Raw genomic sequence first — 26275 nt, 5'->3', positions numbered from 1 at the left:
CAGCCCCCCTCGGCTCTGCCTCTGTTCCCCATCTGGCCCTACCCTGACCTTCGGTCCCTAGAGCTGTACCAGCGTGGCACAGCCCGGACACTAGTGACCGTCTGCCTAGGGGTTACACTGCTGCCCACCTTGAAATGATTATTTGAAACAGCGATTCCTCAAGGAATCTTACTGTTACGCATTCTTCTTAATGCTTCCAAACTCCCTCATCTTTCCTTCCACTGGACTTCACTCCAGACTTCTAAAGGAAGACTAAGCAAAGAAAACACAGCACCAGAGAATTATTAACTATCATGCCAGTATCTGGAATTGTTTCCTAAAATTGCTTATGAATCTTTGCTGTCTGGGCTTAATGCACTGATCAAGAAACACCTCTAGGGACTGAGCTGAGCTGTGGCATCCAGCATGGGAACTCGGATGGACACCGCGCCCCAACCTACATCACAGCCTGCTGCATCCTCCGTGAGTTTCCTTGAGCTGTTTTTGTGTCTGACTTCTGTTTTGGATGCTTGATGGGAAGGTTGGGAGGGGACACAAAGGCATTAGTTGCTTTAGGCAGCTTTCACTATTACTGCAGTCGTGGCCTCACAAGCCTCTTAGCCTTTATTTCTGAATCAGGCCCACTTGCTTTATTTCCCCACTCAAAATTTTAGTAGTAAGAGCTGAACTGTGGCCATTGATCTTTCTCTCCTTATGAGCTGATAAGAGAAATAGAGAGTGTTAATAAAGAGCCTTAAAATCCTTGTATGGAAGTCTTGAAGGAAGGCTTATGTCTTGTAGTGGGGGTGCAGCTGTGACAGGACAGTCGCATCACGACAGGACATGGAGCAGTAGCAGGGCTTTGGCATCCGCCTCGCCCGGAATTCAGCATGGCCAAGTGCAAGGATTAGGGTTATGCTGGAACTGGCCAGGAGAGGGCAATTGCCACCAACCAAACTGCAATCCCATGTGTGTTGAAGGTGACTCAGGCAAGGAACAGTTGATGGGGACATCCTTTTGGTATCATTATCCTGTGCTGTCCGGTTTAGAATCATCTTCAGGGACAGTTATGAAGCATTAGTTTTATGAAGCTGTTTTGTTTGCTTCTTGCAAAGGTAACATTTAAAGGCATAATATTTTATGTTATGACAGAAAAATGATTCCTGCTACAAGAATCTTGACAGTTAAGAGTGGAACACATAGAAGGGAGAACAACTGTTTAATTTTTAAAAGGTGTTTTCAGCACGCACATACACGCAGGATGCATTTGTGTTACCACGATAAACAGAAGAATGGCTCAGCATGCTCTGCCTCTCAGACTGGCCATCAGAAATGGCCTAGTTTCTATTCTCTGGCATTCATATTGTCAAAGTGAGGCAGTTCTGCTTCTTCCTCCAGATGCTTCAATACTTAAGCAGCAAAACATGTTTGTTTTTAACTGTGCCTCTTACTTAGAAATGCTTGATAAGATATTTTGAAATCTGAAGGCATAGTCTGATATCAGTGGCCAGTATTTGCAGTCTTTTTCTCTGTACTAGCAGCCAGAGCTGCTGGCAGAAGTCTTCATCCGTTCTGAGAGGTTTTACCTTTTTTTTTTCTTTCCTTGGGCTTTTCCTCTAAGGTGAGATGAAGTCTGAGAGATTGCTTGGACATGTTTGATGCTTTTTTTCTGGAATGAATGCAGTTATTATTGATTTAGAAAATTTGCTGGGGATTGTATTTAATTCTAGTTTGAAAGTTTTCTGTCTTTTTTCTTCTTTGAACTTTATTGCCAGGGCAGCTAGAGAAGGGCCAAGTATGGTGCAAAGGTTACTAGCTGTGTCGTGGTGTGGTTTGCAGCTTCCTGTCTCTACCACGTTGCTGACAATGTTACTGCTTCTTCAGGGCTGCAGAACCATTGCTGAGAGATAAAGCTGGTGGCTCTCAATATTTCCTTTCGCTTTTCTAGCTAAGCAAGGCATCTGCTATTTGCTGTTCCTTGATTCTCTCCCTACCCCCATACCATACAGGGCTTGCTGTGTTTGGTGGGTTTGAAAGTCTCTTTTATGCAGCAAGTTTTGCGTGAGTACGGCGGCTGGAAATGAGTTTCAGATGTTTCCCCAACTCAGTCCTGGGCCTGCATCTTGTAAGCTGATGCGTTTCTATAGGAACGGGCTGACATCTCTCCCGCTACTCCCCCAGCAGCTCCCTCTCGAGCATGCCCAGTGCAAGCCTTGACTTTGGCTCAACTGTCTGTGTCCAGTAACGGGCTGCCCATATGGAACTATGAATGCGGTTCCTGATGAGCTCCAACTCTTTGTCTTTGGGAGGAGGAGGAGGAAGGGGTCGTGCGCAGAGCTGGACGATCTGCCCTGTGTCTTCTGAGACCCTCGCCTGTCGGTGGGCTCGTGGAGAATGCTGGCTTGCTTGGCCAGAGGGAATTTGCTGGATATTCTTCAGGAGGGCTTCACGGAGGTAAATACATATCTGAAGTCTCCCACAGACCTTTCCAAGCAGTGCAGCCTGCTTTTGTGCAGCATCTCTCAGGAGCTGTTTTTCTCCTGGTGTTTGGAGTGCTTTGAGGAGCAGAGAGGGAGAAAAATGAGCGAGATTTCAGGGCGGGAGAGCTGCTTACTAATGAAGGGACGTACTGGGCAGCTCAGGCAGGGCTCTGCAAATCAGCAATAGTGTTTTGAAGAGTTTGTGGCTGCTTTATAGGTGGTGTTTATAGCTTGGAGTTTTTATTCTCTTTGCTGCACTTTACTGTTGTACAAGTAAATAATATAAACTGCAGCAAGGTTATGGAGCACAGTTTATTTTATAGAATTGGCTTCTCTCCTGAGTATATGAATTCTTTATGTCTGAAGGCTTTTGGAAAGACTGTAAATCTGCTTTGCGGACGCAGATTTCTTGGGAGAGGCTGACAAAGAGCAGGATGGTTGTTTTTTCCCATCTTCTTCTGTAGATTGAATCACTGGGGGGGTGAAACTCATCTTGGTCAGGAAAATATAATTTTTAAAGTGTTCTTTATTCGCTTATTCTGCTGTTTGGGAGACTAATAAATCATGAAATAAGGAGCAAGAAGTACCAAGAAATTCCAGAGATGGGAATCCTGTAACTTCATGTGGAGCATGGATTGCTGGTGACTTCCTTCTTAGGGTGCATAAAAAATGAGTTCCGTTGGACCCTGACGACTCAGTACAAAATGCCAGGGCAGTCATTGCCTGGCTGTGCGTTGTGCAGACCGTGCTGCAGTAAGATTTCCTGTCTGTAAATGAAAAGGAAGGAAAATTGTGGGGGCTTTTGCTGAAACCAAACAGTGGCTGCTCTTTGCTTTCCCATGTGGTCGCAGGGATAGCGTTTTGCTGTGTTTTATTCTTTCTTAGAGCGCATAGCTTGTGTTTGTTTATGTGTAGTGCTTCCTCATAGTTGCAAAACTCAGCCCCTACCTGAGTGTTCTGCCCCCGTACTCTATTGTTCACAGAAAAACAAACATCCCTCCTGCTCTTAACAGCACCGGTCACAATGGGGAAAACAAACGGGCTTTGAAACTGGAGCCTCGTAGCTTCCTATGAGCCACAGGTTTCCTACGATTGCTCTGAGTACTCCATACCCTCCTCCACAGAGTATCTCGGTCTCCTTTTTAGCTGGCAAAGATATTGCTTTAGCTGAAGCCGGCATTTCTTGTGCTTGAGAGCAGCAGATCCTTCTCTGGCAAAAGCTCTTTGTACCTTAGGTGCTCATTTATAGACGTCCCTGAATGTGAAAGAATGTCCCAAAGTGTCACAGCACTCTGATGTTAGACGACTGGAAGCGAGTGGCTACTAAGCCTGAGTATAAAAACAGATTCGAGACAAAAAGTTAGGCTTAATTTAACACAAAGAGTGACTTGGGGTAGTGCAGGAACTGCTTTGCTGATTCATTGTCTGTTCTTTTGGTAGAGCATATTTTCTGGCCAGGTGGCTCTTCTAGTGACTAGATACCTTGAAATACAAGGACATACTTTCCAAATCTGTTCGTTAATGTACACAAGTAGGTAAGCTAGCACGCTCCTAGGTGTATGTGCAGAGCTCAAATTCAATATTACACAGGCTTGGGACCTAGAGCCAGGTGTAGTTCCAGTTTCTCAAGGGGTATTGATTGTGTGTCTCTATGTTGAACCTTCAGTCAATAACCCATGTCTGGAGAGTTACTCAAGGCAGCCAAGATTTTACAGGCAAGTTTCTGTTGTTCCTTTGCATTACTTTCCCTCCTCTGTCCATCCTGCTGGCTGAGAGCCACCCCTCCAGCCTCATTATCTCACGAGCACGGATGGCAAATGCGTTCTTGTCCCTTCTGCAGCTAATGCCTGTTCTGCTTCACAGATCACCTATTCATTCCAGTGTATTTCCCTTCCCTTTCAGACTCCCTGGCCAAAATATGTTGTGCACAGTGTCACCTGCAGACATCTAAAGCAGGATGACTTTTGTTTAATGTTGAAAGGGAGTGAACTCTCCTGGTGACATCACACAGCTCCTGTCCCTCTCTCATTAATGAACTGTTCTGCCTTGAAGCTGTTTCCCTGCTGTTTATTGAGACTCACCCTGCTGAGGCAGCTAAATAATTCAATCCCACAGCTGGGTGGTGGCATGGGAATGTATGACTGCTAAAAGCAGTCGTTTAATGCAAGGAAACCATAGAGGACAGGTTCTCTTCTGTGATGACTCTTCATGTGGCCTCAGCTTGTTCTCTCTCCTTGAGGAAATGCAGTTTATTTGAGATCTGTACTCACAGATTTTTAAAACAGATGGGGAACACACAGAACTGTGTCAGAAATAGGCCTGACAGCTCCAAGATATAAAATACAGGTGTCTTGTTTTGAACAATAACATACCTTCTCTTTTTCAAATTGGAAGATCATTTCCTCTGGCAATCTTAATTATGTAGCTGCGTGTTTGCAACGAGTTATTTAAAACAGTTGTTTTTTCCCTCTGAGATTACGCTGAAAAACAGGCCTGGGATTGGCTCCTGTCCAGAGAGTGAAATGGCATTGAATTTTTAAGAGCCCAAGCAGAGGTTGTTTTGCAGAGTACCCCAACAGCAGCAAAGTGAAATGCAAAGATGCCCCATAAGGCTCTGTCAGCATGGGGAAATACCTATGCATTCTGCTCTGTGAGAACTGCTACTCCTCGGCAGTATGCATGCGGGAAGTGGTGCAGTGCAGGTGTGTCTCTGTGTTCCCTTCTTAGTAGGGTGCTCGTTGCCTGCCTCCTCACCAAGTGTTTCTTGTAGTATTTTCCCTCCAGCAGTGGGTTCTTAGCTGAACGGCATCTGCAGCAGGTATTTCCTGGATTGCCCACACATACAGTCTCTCTCCCTCCTTCTTCAAGGTTTGCTGTGCCTCTTGGTGGGCTTGAGGTGATCAGGTGGCCTCCTATCTGTGAGATCTGAATCCTTGTTGTGGGAAATGACTTGGGTTTGATTTTGATTTGCTTTTCTGGCTGAAGTGATTTTATGCAAGTATAGACTTGCCCTGTTCTGGCAGCTGTTCTGTTCCCCTTGATGTAACATGCGTGATCTGTGGTAAAAATGTCTTTGTTACTGCAATCTTAGCAGAAGAAACTTGCACTCACCCTCTCCTTGCAGTGAGTGCTATTTATAGCTAATAGGATTCACTAGGAAGAGAGCTGTTTTGACTTCTGGCTCCGTCGTGCCGTTCAGCCTATTAGGACCAGCCCATAACTAAATGCTCCCTGCAGTACCAAATCCCTCAGAGCCTGGGTTTCGCTGAATTCGTGAAATTCAGAGATGCTGCTGTTTTCCACATGGTAGAGCCAAGTCTCATTTCACATCAGCTTTGTTTTAGCGTAAGTCTGTTAGTATTTTACATCTGCTCCACACTGTTAAAGCCATGGGATGATCAGACACACTTTTTTAAAGCTTGGCCAGAGGACAAAGGCTGAGATCTAAGGAACCACATAGACCTTGCCAGGTTGTCTGTCTGGTCTGCAGGAGACTGGGCAGCTGCTGCATTATAATTACGCTAATCCTCAAGTACAGACATCAGGAAACATCACTGGGGCATCCCACACCTGGATGTACTTCAGCAGACAACTGCTTGTTCGAGCAGGATTTCGTAGAAATTTTTCCCAGAGCTCTTGTGCCTGGCCAGCAATAGGACTATCAGCAAAGGAAGGATGAATTCGCTGCTATATAGGATTAGGGGTTGGGCAGTTAGGATTCAATTCCTGCCTGAGGTTCACTGTATGTCGAAGGCAGGCTATTACTTTGTTGCATAGCAGGTATTACAGTGCAGTCATAGAATGGCCGGGGATGGAAGGGATCTTAGAGATCATTTAATCCAACCTCCCTGTCATGGGCAGGGATGCCTCTCACCTAGATCAGGCAACACATGTGTGCAGTTATAGTCAAAGATTTCTTGTTATCAAAGCATTTTAGAAGGAACATAAAAATTATTACAGTTTCTTTATAGGTAGAAACTTAGGCACACAGAGATAAGGTGGGCTGCCAAAATCACAGCAAGTCATTGGCCTGTGTCCTAGATGTACCTTTAGTGCCCCTCATCCTGGGCCAGGCAATCTCAGTGGATGTCCCCTCCCCTTTGCTTCCTCTTGCCTGCCAAAAGCACTGTTCAGTCATACTCTGTACTCAGTCTCTTCACAAAGCTTCTTTGCCCTGTTGGTGCAGGGGTAGCGACTGCATTCGGCTAAATAATGAACAACGCTCTTTTTCTTTGCTGAAGCATCAGGGTGTGTCTCAGTGCAACTTGTTTTGACAGACCTTAGACTTGGTGCGGGTGTAGTGGAACCATTTGATGATTCAGGGTGAATCATGTGCTCCAAAGTAGTTTAGAGCAAAAGATCTCTTGTGGGTCAGCTTTTTGCCTGTGTTCCTGCACAGAAACACTGCCTGTGTGAGAAAAGGGCCTCAAAATACCAGACTGGGGAAAATGCAGAGGCACTAAAACATCTTTCAAAAGCACAAACAGTTATCCCTAAAGCAGCGACCTGGCTTCAAATGGCTTTAATCACTACATCCTGATGCAGTTAGGCTACCCTTCGAGCTTTGCTGGTGCAGACATTTAGTTCAGTGCTCTGAACAAACAGGACACTAAATGCCTTTTATACTGGGACCAATCTCAGAGCATGAGGGCTATGACCTTGTTAGAGCTGGTGCTTGGGCAGCGTCTATAGGGTATAAAGGAAAAGCAGAGTAAATAATATGAGAAACACTATCCTTTCGAACCGATTCCCTAAATCTAACAATAAGGAGAGAGTCAAATTCATCAAATGAACACAGAAAAGTACTCCTGTACTAGAAGCAGAGTGTCATGGGAGTCTACTGTAAGGTGATAGCAAGGAGGTCAGGCCCTCTGAAGGCATGTCTGCTAAAGAAGGATTTTGTCTATGAACGAAGATTTGGCCAACTTCAGAATAGCCTTATCTCAGAGGAGGTGAAAATTAACCTTATACAGTGTGATGTAAATGGCACAGATAATAAAGGACAGAGTGGTGTATCGACACATTGAGATCTACCTGTGGTTATTGTCAGGCAGACTGGACTGATTGATGGTTGAGAGGGGAGAAACATGAGCCCTAAGCAGCAGCTGGGGAATTGCGCTGGTTAAGTGAGAATAGCAAGGGCACCTACAACTGGCAGGAGATTTGCAATTGAGCTGCTGCTTTTCTTTCACCTGTAGAAAATACTAGATAATGACACTTAATTGTAATTATCACTAAGGGGTTACAACTGCTAGAAAAATGTGTTGACCCTGAAAGGTCATTTTCCTCCTGCGTATCATTGGCTGTTAGCTGAGGGCACAAAGATATGTGCTCCTGACCTTCACAGCTGTTTTTCTAGAGCCAGCAGGTCCGAGGCACTTCTTTAGGCTATGGCTGAACAAGTGATGAAAAGTAAAATCCTGCTCTGAGATGCACTATGCTTACTGAAGTGCTAAGCTGTAATTTGCCAGCAGAAGGGCCTGCAAGTTGGGAAATTCCTTACAGCTACAGGTGGCCCTGAGTACCTTGTATAAAAAATCTTCTCCTGCCCTGCTAAATCTTTTAAGGCTTCCAGAGTGACTTGGATATAAACACCCTACAGTGATCTGCCTAGGAGCTGAATCAGTCTGGGCTCAAATTTCTTTCAGGTAAGGAATCTGTTCTTCCCACTGCAAAGTACAGGTAAACCTGGCCTTTTTTTGGAACATAAAGCTGTGTTAACATAAATAGGATTAAGCTTAACTCCACCATAATCCTAGTAACGTGTGCTCTGCATAGTAACTCTGAGACTAGACTAATATGGTTTTCTTCTGAAAATGCTGGTTTTGAAAGGAAAACTGGTACAGCGGTAGAGCAGCGTAAGCACCGTTGAGTCTAAGGTTTGGCTGAACAGAAGCTCAAACCAAAATGCACAGAGAAGCAGAAAACTGCTAGAGGTCAGTGCTTGAAGGAAGAATTATTTGGCTGGTTATTTGATTTTTATGAAGGAAGAGGGTGAGCTAGATAGAACAATTGCTGTTCCCTCCCTGATCACTCTTGGATTAACTGTCAGCCATATCAGGTTATAAACCACCAAGGGGGAGCTCTTAAGGATTCCTTCAATCCCGTAACGGTCAGAGGTTCTGCAGGAAGCTGTGGTAGCACAGTTACAGCATCACAGGAGTTGGTGTAACAGGTCCCACAGGATTTTTTCCTTCAACTAGAAAGACAAAAATTGAACAAGAGGAGTGTTAAAATTTGAGCAGCTGTCACAGCAGGAGACCCAATTGGGTTTGGGGGACTACCATGTCCAGTCTCTTGGGCACAAAGGCTCACTCTGCATCCGTTTTTTTTTTAGTCTGGGTCAGTCCCCAGCCTGTACTGGCACACGGGGTTATTCTTACCCAGGTGCAAAACTCTACACTTGCCCTTGTTGCCTGTTCACTTGCCCTCTAGCCTGTTCACGTTAGCTCCCAGAAGTGACAGTTTACTCCCCGAGTTTTTACCGTTGCAGCAATCCAAGTCTCTTGCTAAAGTAAGTGATCTAGGTTTTAGATCCAAAATCAGGAAATGCTGATCAGTCCATCTCTCTGAACTTCTGCTGGAAAGTCTTATGCTTTAGTGGGGGGAAAAAAGCAAAAAAACCCAAACACAGCAGCTAGTGGTATGAAATTACTTTGTAATGGTGCGATTCATATTCCATTGCCTCAAAATCCTCCTTTTAATAATAATTGTTTAAAATGTCACTCCTAAATCCCAGTGCACTTTTTTTTTTTTCTTCTAATAATAGTGTCAACCTGCTAATGCTTTTGAAAGAGTCTGGAAGTTTGCCAAAAATGCTTTCTTATGCATGAAGAATATTCAGAGAACAGAAATAGAAAACAAACTGCATGGTGAATGGTTCTATATTTCCTTTGAATGAAAGCAGAAGTGTCTGAATGGAAGAACCATATACACTCCTATAAAAACTTCAAATTTTCTCTAGGCTGTGAGGGGCTGTGCCCTTGTGGAATTAGTACAATGTAACAGTTTAGAACTTTGCAAAATTATTTGAAAAATATCAGCAAGCTACTAAACACTTCTGTGAGAAGGCTTTTTCCCTAGATTACATGGATTTCAGATGCAGTTTTCATGCTGGAACGCTGTTCAGTACAACTTTATTTATGAATCTGGATATTTCTATGATGATGCTGTATTATTATAAGCAAACCTGACTCTTTTCTCAGGTACTTGCTTAAATAAATTAAAGCTGCATTGAATCTGTGTAATAGAAGGCTTGTGGTCGCTCTGGCATTACACTGCTGTGACATTGGACCTCAGTGCCCGCATGATCTGTTAAAATACAGTTGAAAAGGTAGTTTGCAACTGGCAAATTGCCATTGCTGTTCTGAAAATCAGCGCAGGATCATCAGCTTGTGCACGATGAAGTCAAGGCTTGCTGATCAGCCCCAGTGCCCAGTTGCATTAAGTGGAAAATGAAACTGGGCAGGCAAAACTGGCGCACATCTTTGCCTTTACAGCCAAAGAAGAGCATTTAGATCAAATCCACATGATGGGCTAAGTGTGCTCCAGCAAGCCATGCATCAGATCTGCATCTTCTGCTTCCTTTTTTCTCAGAAGCCATCAGGCTGTACCCCAAGCTCATCTCTTTTCTGCTCTCCAGCTCTCTGCTGAGTGAGTGGAACTGATTGAATCCAGGTCCACTTACCTTTCTGAACCAGCAGACCGAACCATGGTGTGATTAAAGTTGGATTTCCTATGTCAGGCTAATTAAGAGTGAAACTGTGATCAGACTTTGTTGAGCTGTAAAAGCATAAACTCTGACTGACATTGCTGAGATAATATGGAATGGAGACTTAAAACCTGCTGCACTGGCAGAATAATGGGAAGCTTAGTGAAAAGGGAGGTAATCCCATAAATGGATAGGTTTGTTTACCCTCCCTCATGAACCACACCAGCCCTGCCCGGAGGGATTTCAGTATTACCAGTGCTCCTACTGGCCATGGAAGTGCTACTAAGAAGGGGGATGGAAAAGGAAAGGTCCTGTGAATCTTGCTTTGCCTTTCATTCACTTCATGCCAGATGGGTCCTCCCACTGACTAAAAGCCCAAATTTCCATTTCCCTCGTCTTCCCCTTGTAGAAACACGCACAGCTCTATGAAGCAGCATGCAGTATGGCCTGCTGGAAGGGCAGTGCTCCTTGCTCTCAGGGCTTGCAGCTGTTCAGTGCTGGGGCAAGCACACTTCCACATGTACAAAGACAGAAATTGAGCCATGTAGCTCCAAGGAAATGGAGGAAGGGAGTCTACAGAACAGGGTGTCTCTTGCCTGTTGCATGAACTGTTACAAATGAGCCATGCTGGGAGTGTTAAGAAGGGCAACTCTTGTCTCTTCCAGGACATCTGTTTCAGTTGTTTCTTTTGGTAGGTGACATAGTTTAATGGGAAATTACACAGGGTTTCTTGTTTCTGCAATGTGGGTTTTCTAATTTTTTTTATATGTGGAAGAAAATAATGTGAGTGGGGCACTAAATGATGCGAGTGACTCGATTCTGCCACCAAAAATGAGGGAATGACATGTTTGGCACCGACCTAGATTAAATGTAATGTAAAGCTTTCTTCTCCGCTATGCTTAGCTCATGAGTTCTGTCCTGCTGCCTGCTTGCTCTTTCTGGCCTGGCGTGGAGTGAGCTACACCACAGTGTGCAATGATGTCAGTTAGTGCTCAGCAGGCTTTGGGATGAGACCATTGGTCTTTGGTTTAAAGGGTAAAAACCAAAGAGATCTGTGAAGATGAAAGAGAAAAGTGAGAGCTGTGCAACTTCTGAAATGGCAGCGACACGCTAATGTTTTGTTTTCTGTTTTCAGCAACAACTACAGGCATATGTGGCCTGGGTGAATTCCCAGCTGAAGAAGAAGCCAGCAATAAAGCCAGTCCAAGACCTGAGACGAGATCTCCAAGACGGAGTCATTCTTGCTTTGCTTATTGAGATTGTAGGTCAGTAATACCATATGGCACTATTTTTCATCGTGCAGTTTTAGATTTCGTGTAGAAGAGGCTAGTCTTGGCTCTGACACCTGTCAGGCGTACTAGCAGATGTTAATGCTGGTGTCAGAGCTTGTGGGGGATGGGGAGAAGGAATAACTTTATCAGAAAACAGTCATAAAGGAAGTTATAATGCAATTCTATTGATGTCCTTACGTTTTAGCAAACGGTTGCAACGGATGTGCTGAAACCTATCAGGGACCATATTAACTTTCACAAAGCTGGAATGGAGTTATGAAAGAATTTACCATGTAGAAGATTGGCATTAGTGTGTGGCATTTTTGGAAGAGTGACTTGGTTGCTGAGATACTCTCTTCTTCCTGGGTTCAACTTCACTCCAGAGCTGTCTGCCTTCTCCCCCTGAGCAGCACTGGGGGGTGGGGACAGGGGATCAGTTTGTTATGCATTGTCTCTATACCTCGCACTTCCTTCCTCCTCACACTCTTCCTTTGCTCCAGCGTGGGGTCCTATGCACAGGAGACAGTCCACATGAACTTCTCCAACATGGGTCCTTCCCACGGCCTGCAGTTCTTCATGAACTGCTCCAGTGTGGGTCTCTTCCACACGGTGCAGCCCTTCAGGAACAAATTGCTCCGGCATGAGTCCCCAGTGGGGTCACAGGTCCTGCAAGCAAACCTGCTTAGGTGTGGGGTGTCCACAGCCTCCTTCAGGGCACATCCACTTGTTCTCACAGAAACCACCCTTGTAGCCCCCCCAGCTACCAAAGCCTTTCCGTATAAACCCAATATAGTCTCCAACCTCATTATTCCTGGTACTGAATACTTTATAAGCAGCATAAAATTTATAAGCCTCCTGCAGTACCTAGAAAGGAGATAAAATCAAGCCATACAAGTATAGCAATCCCTGTGACAGCACCAAGTGGTTCAGTTCTTCTCTAATAAAGTTTTTTCACTCCTTTAGCTGGTGAGAAGTTGGATGGCATTCAGGTCAACCCTATCAGCCAGCAGGAGATGAAGGAAAATGTGGAGAAGGTCCTACAGTTTGTGGCATCAAAAAAGATCCGCATGCATCAGACATCAGCAAAAGGTATGTGTCCCTGGCAGTCATCGTTTCATACCAAGCAGATAATGTATTTGTTTGTAGGGGGCAGTTTTGCTGGTTTTCCTCCTGTGGTTTAGTAATGGGTTTTGGGTTGAACGATAGGCCCCTTTCCTTACTGTTTGCTGGCTGTACTGGGAAGGGATGCAGTTCTGATTGTCCATGGCCCTTCAGGTGAGAAGGGGAAGAATGCTGAGACGGCCTACGCAGAGGGCATGACCCTTGTTGGTAGCAGGAGAGTGCAAGCTGTTGGTTTATAGCCCTTAGGGAGAGGCTTAGCGTTTAAATATAGAGTAATTGGTACTGTTCCCACAGTACTGCTACCGGCAGACTGGAGGCTGTACTGGTTTTTTCTGTCATGTTGCCAGCTGTCTTACTAGCTCATGACTGTAGAAATGGTAGAAATATTGGTAAAAGTGTTGCATAAGCAAAGATATCAAGCTGGATATGCAATGAAATGATGCCATGTGGTCATAGGATAGAATACAGGCACGAGGCTGTATGACACAAGCTCCAGAGCTCCAGTCATAGTTCTGACATCCTAGGACTTCAAATGATTCACACAAACTTTTAGCTTTGTGTTCTCTGTGAGTTATGGGGAGATAATGGTCACTGTGACTTATTTTTGGGCACTTCTAATGTTTTGAATACTAAAGGAAATAATAACCAGCCTTCATGCCTCTAGCACTTACGATTTATTTTTTTTTTTAGGCTACCTTTGATATTCGGACACCCTATTCCTATTATTTTAATGGACTTTGACTATCTCAGTTGACTAAATTGTTCTGAGAAATCCTACTTTGAAAGAATGGATAATCGTGAATTTGAGATCAAGGTGTTTGAGCTAGTTTGTATGCCGGGGAAATGTCTAGTGTGATATTATTAAAACTGACTGATTAACACTTAAAAGGTGCTATGGTTTATGGTACAGGATGCTATTGCTGAAGAAATACATTGCTGTTCTCTGGTTTTTAGTGTTTAAAAAAAATGCAGATTCCATATGCTAATTGAAGTGACTGCTAGGACAGTTGTAGTCTTCAGTAACTGCTGTACTCTTCTGGTGAGCATTCACCAGAATTATCACCTGCTGTTGCCTGGCCTGCTGGATTGCTGGCTGGAAATGGCCACAGAGGGAAGGCTCCGGTCTTTCAAAGCATTTAGGCTTGTACAAAACAAGCAGAGCTAACCATCAGTGCTACCATGCAGTCCTTCTTCCATAGTCCTCTTTTATTGGCATGGCCCCATTGTGTTTAATTATTTTTGTCCTTGTTGGTCAGATACAGCTCTGGTGGGACTTTGTGTTAATGGCGTTGTCCCTGGCTTTATTTACGTTTTGCAGATATTGTTGATGGGAACTTGAAATCTATCATGAGGTTGATCCTGGCCTTAGCTGCTCATTTCAAACCAGGCTCTGGGAGACCGATGAATCATGGCTCTGCTGGCACGGTGGGGAAGAGCTTGTCTGCGTCGTCTGCCAGTTACAGGCCTCGCTCAGCGGCCGCAGTGGCCCAAGGGGCTGTGGCTGCTCTGGCCGATGTTCGTCAAGATGTCTTGCAATCCGGCCGAGATGTGTTCCGGCACCGACAGAGGTAATAAGTTTTCCCTGATTATGTGAGGTCAGGGGATGTTTCCAGATGAACAGAATTTATTTAAAAATAGATGCCTCTTTATTCTGACAATCGCTAGTGTAAGGTAGCTCTCCTATTGTGCAAGCAAATAGAGGCAAACCGCTGCTGTCTCACTGAAATCTAAATAGAAAATGGCCTGGAAAAGGGGAGTACTGACCCAGCCTGGCAGCCTCGTGATGACGACTGCACGTATCCCAGCTTCTTTTCAGGTTTTACAGCAAAATAACTGTTGGATCTCTATTATCTCATTGGAAAAGAACAGTTCTTGACGGCCAAGCCAGAGGGAACTCTGCAGCATTTTCTCCAGAAAATGAAGAGGAGTTCTGGTGAAAATCAAGGGAGATGACCGATGTACAGAAGGAATGTGTAATTCTGAAAAGCACACTTAACACTTGCAAAAGGTGCTTTGTGCATTATAACAATAATATTAATGACATCTAAATGGAAGCCAGATGGTGGTCTGCTGAGGGTTGAATTTACACAGCTCATATTACATTGGTTCAAGGGAGCACTCCTGAAGAAGTTTGGAAATGAGGTTGAAATGGTACATTTTTGTTGAAAAGTTAGAGATTTCTCTTGCAAAGGCCTTGGGCCAGGAGACCTTCAAAAAAGCTGCTCCTTGTGCTATTTGCAAATTCTATTATTTTCCTGGCCTTTCTAGAGCTTTTGTAGTTTTACAGTCACAGAATTAGGGATGAGTTTAAAAGGGGAGGGCCTGTTTGCCTGTGTTATCCTCACACCAAGAGGATGGGATGGAGCTCCCTGATAGGAGAATTTTCTTAATTCTGGCAGTTTTCTAGCTGTCCCCTCCTTCTTACCTTCCTTTCATTAGCTTTTCTACCCTCCTTCTTGGAGACAAGAAGAATTTCTGCTCCTGTCAGGTGAGACTTCCCTCACTCTATGATAATTATCTCCAGAAATAGCAGCATGGATGAGGAGATTGAAAACCCCTATTGGAGCGTCCGGGCACTGGTGCAGCAGTATGAAGGGCAGCAGAACATGCCATTGGGGTCCCACTCTTCCAGGTAAGGGACTTTATTGCCAAGATGTGTCCCTTTGTGGTCCTTTGTCTGACATTCCTTAAAGTGCCCTTTCTAATGACTGTGATCTGGTTAGTTCTGATAGAGAAGAGGATTCCGAGCATATAGTCTCCTGCCTGAGCTGGAGAATGAAGCCTCAGGAACCAACATGAAGCTTGCAGCTGTGAACCTGAGCAGTGTTTTCCAGTTGCAACACATTACACTGATGCTTTACAAGCTCTTCTTACTACTCTTTGCTTTGGGGCAGAAGTAAAAACTCTTGCCCCAATTTACTTGAGCAGTGGCGAGGGAAGACACATGGCTGTGGTGTTTGTTTTCATGATTGCAGGAGAGGCAGTGTAGCTGAAGGGGCTTGTGAAGAAAAACTGTACTACAGTGGGAGAGCTGGTCCAGCATTGATAGCTTCATAATAAAGGACAGCTTTTCCCATTTCTCCCAGGGAATGAGCAACTAGCTTGAAGACAAAAGGACTGTGTAACTGAACATGCTAGATCTCCTTCTGGATGTGATGCTTTGCTCCATTTAATCTAAGAGGACAGAGCTGCATGGGCATAGCTGCAGCTCTCTTTGCTTCACGGTTTCCTGTCCCCAGTGTAAGCCCCAACTGCTTTGTTGTCTACTTGTCCTGCTTCCCTTCGGCCCCCCAATATGTACAGGAGTGAGGAGATTCATTTGCCTAGGACAGATTGCCACTGACAGTTTCTCAGCAGGCAGAGTATCTCCACAGGATTTCCCAAGCTGCTTTTGATGCTCCATAGTACAAAGAGACCTCCATGTATCAGAGAATTTAGGTTGCTTGAACTCAACAGAGGAGGAGAAAACACTGGAGTAGTCTGTATTTATTCTCCAAATTTGTTGTGTATAATTGTGAGGGATTTTTTTATAAATACAGATTTATAATTCATAGTTTATAATACTCTTCCAAATACAAGAGTGTGGGAACTCCATGTGAGACAGTATTGGAACACTGCCTCTGCATGATGTCAGTAGAGAGTGTAGTTTTGAAGCTGTCGTTCCAGGGCAGATCCAAAAATTCTGGTCTTGGCAACAGGATTTCATGGCTAATATCACAGGACTTTGGTGTTGACTCCTGAATCGTGATCTCATGACACATGCTACTCTTTCCACTCATTCTTCAATTTAAGGTAGCTGTAGTATTTATGTGTGCTCTTGTATGCTCTAACGGATTGTCAAGCAACTGCTGTTTGCTCATATGTGGCTGTATTTTGGTGGTGAGTGAAAATTTCTCTGTACATCCTAAATCTTTGTGTTATGCTTTTTGTTGTTTGCTTTTTGTTTGGTTGGTTTTTTCCTTGTAATGTCATGAGTTCTCTTACCATATGGTAATAGAGATATTGCTGATAAGACGTAGTATGGAGGATTTTACAGAAGTGATCAGGGATCTACCCAAAGAATGCTGATACCAGGCTTCATGGTTCAAAACAAGATGCTTGTTTCTTTTTCCTTCAGAGGGAAATGTACTAGCTTAGTTATGAGTACTGAGAGGGAGAAACAAGCCACTTCTTTTATTAGTAGAGATATAGTTATTAACTGCAGCCACCCCCTCCATCTAATTGTGCTGCTGTCGTGTCTGTCCCAGGGCAGCATCCCCTGCCTAGCATCAGCTCATTTCTGCATTAACTCTTCACTAAGAGAGCTCACAGCCTGAATAACAGAATTCCCAGAGACAAAAGCTCTAATAAGCAAAGGCAATTGAAATGACTCGGGGAAAATTTGCCAAAATCAGATGCATTCCCAGGCCACTGAGCCCCTCACCCAACCATCTCGCTTTCCCCTCCCCTTCCACCAGCCTTCCCTCCCCCTCCCGGAGCCAGGCGTCTCGGAGACAAGGCTCTGCCGTGCACAGCCCGTGTGACAGCGGGAGGCAGAGGGAGCTGGAGGCTGCGAGGGAGAGGAGCCGGGCGGAGGGCTGGGGAGTGCTGCATTACCATCTCCCGAGACCGCATCCACGCCTGGAAGAGCAAGGAACCTACTGTTTGCACCAGCACCGTCTCTTGGCTCCTCCTGGGCATCTGCAGCAGCTGCTCGGAGTCTAAAGAGGGCGGAATGGGATGAGAAACACCGCCGGCAATCCCGATCGCGGTCCTTGTGATGAAAACAACTGGGCGTGCAGCGGAGCAAGATGCAGCAGCAAGAGACAAATAACCCGAGAGGAAAACCAGCAAAAGCAAAACCCAGGCTGCAGAATTCCCTGACTCTGGAATCAAATACGTGTGTGGGGGCGGTTGGTCTGCCATCCGACGGTTTTGTGCAGAGACCCTGAGGGTGGTGTTTGTTGTTGTTGTTGTGGCTGCTGTGAACCTTTCAGCTAATGTGAAGCAATCTGGCTTGCAAATGTTTCTCCAGTAGTTTGACAGGAGCTGGCGTCTTCTACACTGAATTCTGAGCATGTGAAGGGACAAGGCATGTCTGTAGCCAGAATCCTGAGGCTCCCGTGGAAACGGATTCTGTGAGGCGAAAGGTTAAAGTGGGATCATGGGAGGGAAGCAGGTCAAATGGTGAGCGATTGTTGCCGTTGTCATTTGAAACAGCAGGGATGGGGTGTTTATTAAAATTATGAGCATTTGTCACTGGGGCTCTTGCCCTAAAACCTTGACTGTGCAGGCACTGGCAACTCTGGGACATGGTGGAGAAAGGATGTGGGTTAAGAAATCTGCTGGTAAGAGGAAAAAAGTGGAACTGTTTGCATCGTAAATCTCTCTTAATTAATTTTAATTTCCTAGCATTTATTTCTGCATGCTTTAATCACGAAGTGGTGTCTACTTTAAAGAACAAATTATGTCAGTGGGTATTTCATGCTCTGACAGGTTTGGTGACTGATACAAAAATCCTATGTTTCAGCATTAACTTCAGGGCCTAACATATGAGACAACTTGACCTGTGCTACTGCTTCATCTGAGTGTGTCTCCACTGGCTTTTTAAAATAGGGAAACTGTCTGGAAAGGGGACTGTGGACATAGGAATGCCTAAGCAATTATCTGTAAAACTGTTGTGGAGACCTGTAGCCCACTTAACTCCACCTCCCTGCGCCAGCTGGGATGCTTTGTATTTGCTTCAGGCTGTGGATCCAGTGCTGAGAGGAAAGGAGCAGCCCTTGAAAGAGGAGAATGTTATTTCCAGGCTCTATATCTCCTTGTTTTTGTCCTGCTCATTTATCTTTCCAGTTCTCTGCTCTTGCCTGTTCATCAGTTTCACCACCTTCTCGCCCAACAGTTGCTAATGTTGTTTTTCTAGGACAGTTCTCGTTCTTTCATCTTTTGCATGGATAAGAATCAGCAATACACTTCCCAGTGGCCTCACCAGGATGATGACACATTCAGAGTATCAGCTAAAAATATGCAGGGAGAACACTGAGATCTGTTCCTAGAAGGAAATAAAATTCCTCTTAGAGTTACTGGATGTGTTAGAGCAGCTGGGCTTACTGTTTGTTTCTGTGCTGTTCGAAAGTTTCATCCTTTCCTCTGACCCTTACTGTATAAAGCAAACCCAGTAGTATTCTCTTGGCTCCCAAACAATTATTTTAATTTTATGCTGTGTGCCCATTCAGCAGCAAGCAGGAGCAGGATGCTTGTTGCAAATGTTGTATAGAAAATGTGCCTAGAGACTGCTGTAATGGAGTCAGCCTTCCTGAAGGTAAAGCCTTCAGCAGAGTCGGGTGGCCTCGACCTCTTTAACAATCATACATACCATGTTTGAGCAGGGGTGATGGGTTATGTCTGGCAGGGTTTTGGTGGGGAGAGAGAGGGCTGTGGAGGTGGCTCCAGTCAAAACTGCCAGAGCCTTCCCCAGCCCAGGGAAAAGTTGGATCCACTTCTGGCCAAGGCCAGGCCAATCAGTGCCTCTGCAAATCAATGTACTCAAGAGGGGAGACCTGATGGGTCTTTTTTGTTGAGGAGTTTTGTTTTGGAGAGAAGAGGTAGGTGAGCAGAGCAGCCGTGTGGCCACTGAGTTCTTTGAGGAAGGGGGAGGACACAGCAGAGCTGTCCCTGGGACCCGTGGTGAGATGACAACTGAGATGCAGACTGAGAAGAGCAGCAGAGGCGTAGGAACCAGTCTGTGACCCGTGGAAGAACCCTCAAAGGAGCAGAGGACTGTGCCCAAGCTGAGGACCGCACTGGAGCAAAGGGAGCGTTTGAAGTGTACCAAGTGACTCCAAGGAAAGCTCACACTGGAACAGCTTGACTGTGGCCCATGGGAGGGACCCACACTTCTGAGAAGGACTCACTATGGAGACGTTTGAGGAGGACTGTCTCCTGTGAGAGGAACACCATGTGGCAGCAGGGGAAGACTGTGAGGAGTCCTTTCTCCAAGGAGGAAGGAGCGTCATGGACCAAGAGTAATGGACAGACTGGAGCTCCCCAATCCCTGCTGCCCTGTGCTGCTGGGGCAGAGGAGATAGCTGCAAAAGAAGGGAGGGGTGGGGGTAAGGTGTTTAAGATCTGGTCACATTTATTTCCCTCACTATCCTACTCGGATCTTACTGATTTAGTTGAACTGGTGGTGGTATTAGATTTATGGTTTTCTCCCTAAATCTATTCTGTGCCTATGCCCATAAGCAGTAAGCAAGCCTTCCCTGTCCTTAATCTCAGTCTTCAAGCCCTTTTGTTGAATTTTCTCATCCCTGTCCTGAAAAGGGCAAGAGACAGGAGTGAGTGAGCGAGCAACTGTGTAGTTTCTGGTTGCCAGATGAGTGGACTCAAACTGCCACACCTTGAAAGAACAGCTCCTGTAGCTGTTAGAGATTCCCATTAAAGGATGGTTATTCTTCCCCTTAGAAAGTTGCATTCATCTTTTCCTTTAATATGGTGAAAGTGCATTTAGTCTGGACCATTAAAGCTAGACTGCTTGAAGCTCTGTAATATGAGTGAGAAGTAGGCCAGCCCTGGCAGTGGGAGTGGGCCTGACAGGAGCTGCTAGCAAGTAGTTTCCATCTCTGTTGCAAGGCTTTTCTGATCCTGTGAGAGAGCTGTGGAATATGTTGCAGGACTGCTGGGAAGATGGGGAAAGCAAGCTGTCAAAGCCTCTTATTTTTCTAAACCCATTATATTATCTCCACACTGTTTTCTTTTTGTTCTCTGTCCTTTGTTTCTGTGTTGAGGAGAATGAAAAATTAACTCCTGCTTACATTTGCAAGGATTAGTTCCTGCGACTTTAGAGGTACATTGAATGGGTCAGTGAGCTTCAACTGCCTTATAGTGTTGTCTAGGTGATGTATCTTGGAAGAATTTCTGAAGAAAAGATTGCTTAAAACTCACATTCAGCTGACATGACTGCAGTGAAAAATATATGGGTCCTTTCAAGAAGTTTTAACCTAAAAAAATGAGTGAGTAGTATCTGTCTTTCAAAAATACTTTGCCCTTGGAATTCCAAGTTAGTTAAGTGATGCTTCTGAAAGCCAGAGCAAGAGATGAAGCCAGCCAGCGTGTCATTCTGTTCAGATCGCATCTGAACGTAAGGCTTGCAGGATATTGTTTCTGAGTGAACCTTCAGCAGTCTTACCTCTCTGCACGTGTATGTGAATTCTGTAGTGGTCTCAAACTTGCGTTCTGTTAAGGAAAATAGAGACGTATCGTGCTATTTATCAGTTAGCCTGCTGTGACACTGGTGTAGAATGATGGAACAGGTACATGTCCAGTTTTTATTACTGGCTTCTAGTATGCAGGTAGCTCTTGGTTTCAGTCAGCCTGCCTGTGTATTTAGGATGATGTTAATCAGCACTAGAAGTAACTGTGTCTCCTTTCCTCTGCAGTCTTGCATCACCCAGTCCTATCCATAGTGTGAAGAGTGAATCCACTGTAGCTCCATCAGAGGAGAAGGAAAGACTTGTGGTCATCCGCACTGAAGAAGCAGAAACTAAAACAGGTACCTTGCAGATAATGCTGCACAGCTCACACTTTCGTTGGGATTCGTTTGTATCATAAACTTGCTGAAAAGTTCCCCAGTGGCTGAAATGAATGTAGAGAATGTGATGACGAGTATCTGTTCACATAAAACTAAATCCCAACGCTTTAAACACTACAATAATGCCATAATATGATGATGTCTGCGAGTCTTGCAAACTAGTGCTTGGGAAATAAAAAGCTCTGGAAAACAATGAAGGGTCATATATAACTTTCACTGTAGGGCTTTCATCACAGCATTAGGTCACGTTGAAAAAAAAACCCCAACATTTTAATTTCTCTTAAAGAAAGAGTTCATGTGAGCTTGTCAAACTCCTGATGCATAATTTGACTTTGTGTAAAGGTCTGTGTTTGCAGCATAGGTTGAGGCACTTTGCAAAGAATTGAGCAGTTGTAGTACTGGCTGGAAGACCTGTTTGTTTGTTAGTAGTAGCTGGTGTGGGCAGCAGGCAGTTACTATGTGGTGCAAGACTTTTCTGGGCTGCTGTCTGTCATGACCACATTCGGATATTCTCTCTTTCAGAAGAGACAGAATCTCATTTACAGCCTGAGCGGCAAGCAGGGAACCCTGAGTCATATTTGGAGAATTCATGGGAGGAGCAGCTTTTGGAACAACAGGACCATTTGGAAAAAGAAATGGAGGAAGCAAAGAAGATGATTTCAGGTTTGCAGGTAATAGATTTTCTTCTCAAACAGCGTTCCCTTCCACATGCATTTCTTTTCCCACCAGCTGTAGCTAAAAGATGGGTTATCTTGCAGATGAGACACTAGCTTGGAACTCAGGAGAGCTGATTAAGAGTCCTGGTCCAGTGTGGTCCTGGGGTGATTGTGCAAGAAGTCAGTTGGTCTCTTGGCTTGCCTTGGTTACGTAAAAACAGTAGCTCTTCCCTGTATCTGACCCTGTGGGATGAGTTCCTTCAGGGATGTGTTTGTAAGGATCAAGAAAGTACTTCTGATAGTGTGGATGGTGTGTATCGGGGTATACTGGCTGCAGCAAGCTGAGCATTATCCAGTAGCAGAATGCTACTGGCTAAGCACTCTGACATCCTCCTTTTCTTGCAGTGTTTAGGCTCTCTTGGCTCCTGCAAATGCTGTTCAACTTTACAGGATGGAGAATGCCAAAACTGTCCTATCCAATGTCCCAGGTGCAATTTAGAAGACAGCTGGATCCAGCCATAGTCTTGCCTGCGACAGGGTCCCAGTCGTTGCATAGTGTGCTTAACCAAGAAAGCACAGAAAAGGAGGAAAGATGGCTCAACTTCCCCAGCCGCAGTTTATTTACCAGGGGTTCAGAGCAATTCATACTCCACCTTTTCTTTGTCTTAGCTCAGGCTCCTCCAAAACTTGGTGTTGACATGATTCGAGGCTTGTATTCAGTAGGGAGGGAGAGAAAAGGTTGTGGAGAGAGAAAGATTATGTTGCTGTGAAGACTGAAGATCAGTGATATTCACTAATAGTAATTTAAGTAGGCTGTGAAGGGTGCTAAGGGTGCACTGAATGTAGGTAAGAATGGAACCACTGTTGTAAAGAATCTAAAACAAAGCCCAAGTTTAGAAGGTGATTATGCCTGAGTTGTCTTTTGGTTGGAGCCCAGATCCTAGCTGAGTTCAGTGGCTTGGTCCTCTGTCCTGTGATGCTGTAACTCCTGTAAGTGCTGTCGCTGTGCAAAGCCTGTGTGTTACTGTGCAAAATGGTAAAGATGCAGCAGTGTTTCCCCATGTGCTGGGGCTGGGACTCCCCTTCTTCACCAGGGCATTTAGCAGCCTGCAAGTTTTATTAGCAGCCTGAGAGAATAGAGCAGTATTTCTGTGATTTGTGATCAGAAGTAATGCAAAGAGACAGGGAAGGTCAGGAAGTCCATCCAGATTCACAGAGCTGATCAGGGGTCACGCAGGCTTGCATCAGTCTTTCGGTGAGATAGGCTGAACTGTAATATTTGGCACATTCTCTATGCAACTATTTATTTGCAAGACCTTTTCCTTGCTGCCCTGTTCTAGTGCCTCTCTGACCAAATGACCCTCACCCTGACGTGTGTGACTCTGCATGGGGAGTGGAGCCCCTGATCCATATGGTAAAGACCCTGAACTCTCTCAGGAATATTCCTTTCTGTTTGTGCTTGGAACCATACTTGCTTTGAATTGTAAATATTTATGTGCCAGTAAACAAAGCAGAGATTGTGTGAGAAGCCTCGGCAGCCAGGAGGAGGAGGATGGAGTGTGGGTGGGCAGACACTTTCCCTGTGGACAACAGGCAGGGAACAAAAGACTGGGGGGAGGGAGGGGAAAGGCTTGTTCACTGGTAAAATCTGGTTGCATTTTGTGCCCGCTGGGAGCAGGGAGAGGCAGCAGTGGACGGGCTGGCATGTCCTGTTCCTCCAGCCATGGCCCCATGCTTCAGGACTGAGGGCGAGCAGCTGGTATTGCTTGCCCCCTTGTCCCCTGGGATTAGAAAGAGGCAGCTGGTGTTGCTAGCCAAGAAATTGGATTTGATTAATTCATTTTCCCCCTCTTCCTCAATACTTCAGAGCCTCCAGTTCATCAGAGTTTGACTGAAACATCAGGGACCTCATGTATATATACCCTATAAGGTGCTAAAACCATGGCAGCTTTTTATGTTCCTATGTCATTCTTGCTTGAATATCCTGCTGGGAAGACTTGGGGATCCACTCAGAAAACACTTTTCTGAAGAGCTTTTGCGTTAACTGAATACAGATTGCTGTTTGCTATTTGGCAGTAGTTGCAGCTCTTTGAGAGGAGAATCTGTGGGCAGGCAGAACTTACCTGTCAGCCTTGAAGTCTTTTGGGGCTGAACTGGAGAATTGCTGCAAATGGGCTATTTTAGTTTTAGCCATGGAGTTCAAGTTAATAGAAATAAACTAGAAAGCTAATTGAAAGAAAGATGCATGACTTTCCAATGTGTCCAGTTGTGTGCAACATCCTGGCACATATCAAATGTCCTGAGTCCTGGAAATTAGAGACAAAGTTAAATGTTAAAAACCTCAGCTAGAGAAAACTCATATGGTGTATCCAGCTGGAGATCTGACTTGGTCCTGCTAGTCACACTTCCTATAGTGCATGCTTTTACCTCCTTCAGGCTAAATTCAGTCTACTGTGGGAATTCTGGTATCATCTTGCGGATGTTTGGACTACCTTGGAGCTACTGAAAGAGTTAATACTGTGCTTCTAGTAGCCTTCCTCAGGCATAGGGCATAGCTTAAGATTTTCACTAAGTGAGGGCTTTTCCCTCCTTTGGACAACAGTTCTGGATAGGTCTTGGTCTTGTCTAGTGTAGAACAGAGTTAGACTTCCCTGAATATCCTTTTTTCTAAAGTCTTTTGTAGATCTGTGGTTAGGAGAATGGCTTCCTTCAGCAGGGGACACTTCGGTCTCATTCCAGAAGAGAAGCCTTACAACGTAAACTTAGTTCAGTCTCTGCTTTAGACTTTGGATCTGTTGTTGTAGCGAAGGCTACGTGTTGACTGAAGCCTGAGACAGACTTCACTTCCTGAAAATCTGAGTAGTCGTTCTTGTTTGGTGTCTTTCTAGGGGGAAGAGTATTGATTGACAGATACCTCTGGAAGAGCTTTTTCAGAGGATATACCTTCTTGTCATTCCTGAAAAATCGTACTCACGTTTGAGAGGCAAAAATGGAAAATTTAACTGTTTAGAGACTGTTGATACAAATAACTGTTAGCCAGAGCTGTAGCTAGCCTAGATTTCTTTGAAACCTCTGAAGAGGAGATTTACTTTTTTTCCTTCATCTTCCCAGGCTTTGTTACTCAATGGGTCTTTACCTGAGGATGAGCAGGAAGGATCCTTTGAACTTTGCGAACATGGAGCCTGCCCTGAAGAGCAGCTGGTGAGCACGTTGCTGCCCTTGGCACTGTTCTGCCACACAGGTGTCTTGCACAATAATAACCATGGTATTTTACAATCAGATCATAATCCGAAGTCGCCTGGACCAGAGTGTGGAAGAAAATCAAGACCTAAAGGTTAGAGGAGGACTGATGAAGGGGAAAGGGTGGTTTTGGGGCAAGAGATCTGTACAGACTCTGTTCTATATGATTTTTTGTTTGTTTTGGGGGGAGATGGAATGGACAACACAACAGATGACATGTCAGGTATGTTGTGCTAGGGCTCCAACTCTGTTTCCATATTCTGCCATGTGGGATCCCCATCCATCTAGGAATAAAGTATCTGCTTCCCTGAGACTATAACTCACTGACCCAGATAGCACTCACAATACTTGGCTGGGAAGTATCTCTATTAACAGTTAATAAAATTTTGTGGGATAGCGCCAGAAAAACACATGCTGCCTCCCCACTTTGCCTCCAGTCAATGCTGATAAAGTCAGTTGCTGGTGAAACATATACTTAAGTGTTACTGGAATGTAAATGAACCCTGAAATTGACTTTTTTTCCTGCATGTTCTTGAAGCTGGAGCGATCCAGGTTGTACTAGCTTCTCAAAACTGTATTCAGGACAGCTGTTAAAGTTCTAGCCATGTCTGAATATAAACAAGCTTTCAGGTATGAAGTAAATGCACCTGAGAAGAACCTGCCTTGTGGACCCTGACATAGTTCAGCTTTCTGCTGATGCTGGTATTCTTCTGACACCAGTTCTGGTGCTGGGAGAGAACTAGTTGATGTTGCCCTAAAGGACAGTTTGAGGGTCTAGGAAATCTTTTTCTCTCATGGCTTTAATAGCAGGGACTTAGGGAGCTGCTCAACTGTTTTGTCATGTTTGTAATTTGTTAAAAGGGCTCAGGGCCTGACATGCTCTTTGGTGTATGGGTAAAGGTGGCACGTGCTTTCTTCTGAAGCAGGTGCCTGGGGACAGAGAATACTGACTTTGCTTGATTCTGAAGGGATGTCAAGATGCCATTAAATGAAATTTTGTTGCATTTACAGAAGGAGATATTGAAATACAAACAAGAAGCTCGAAACCTACAGGGAATAAAGGTGAGGAAACCGGCACTTCTCCAAATATGAATAATAAAGCTTTAGTCTGCTGTAGGCCATGTGTAGGGCTAGGAGCAGCTCTACGCCTTTGCGGAATCTCAGGCTGTGGAGGGAATTAGAGGACTTGGAAGTGGGGAGTCTGTTCTGACTCTGGGGAAAGACTGCAGTTAAGGCAGGCACAAGAA

General features: G+C 44.8%; 1 protein-coding gene across 1 annotated transcript; it reads left to right on the top strand.

Moving 5' to 3' along the window:
• Positions 1–2373: 2373 nt before the first annotated feature.
• On the top strand, positions 2374–26090 carry LOC104269920 (dixin-like; the record flags this gene model as incomplete). The annotated part of the gene is made up of 10 exons (XM_009866220.1): positions 2374–2433; positions 11306–11435; positions 12405–12530; positions 13882–14131; positions 15088–15195; positions 20981–21093; positions 21655–21803; positions 24900–24989; positions 25069–25122; positions 26040–26090. Coding segments are annotated over exons 1-10 (1131 nt in total), but the record flags the coding sequence as incomplete, so codon positions are not given.
• Between the last annotated feature and the right edge of the window lie 185 nt (positions 26091–26275).

The sequence above is a fragment of the Apaloderma vittatum genome, unplaced genomic scaffold (genome assembly GCF_000703405.1).
Source record: "Apaloderma vittatum isolate BGI_N311 unplaced genomic scaffold, ASM70340v1 scaffold10223, whole genome shotgun sequence".
Lineage (NCBI taxonomy): Eukaryota > Metazoa > Chordata > Aves > Trogoniformes > Trogonidae > Apaloderma > Apaloderma vittatum.
This window is presented reverse-complemented; position numbering and strand designations above follow the sequence as displayed.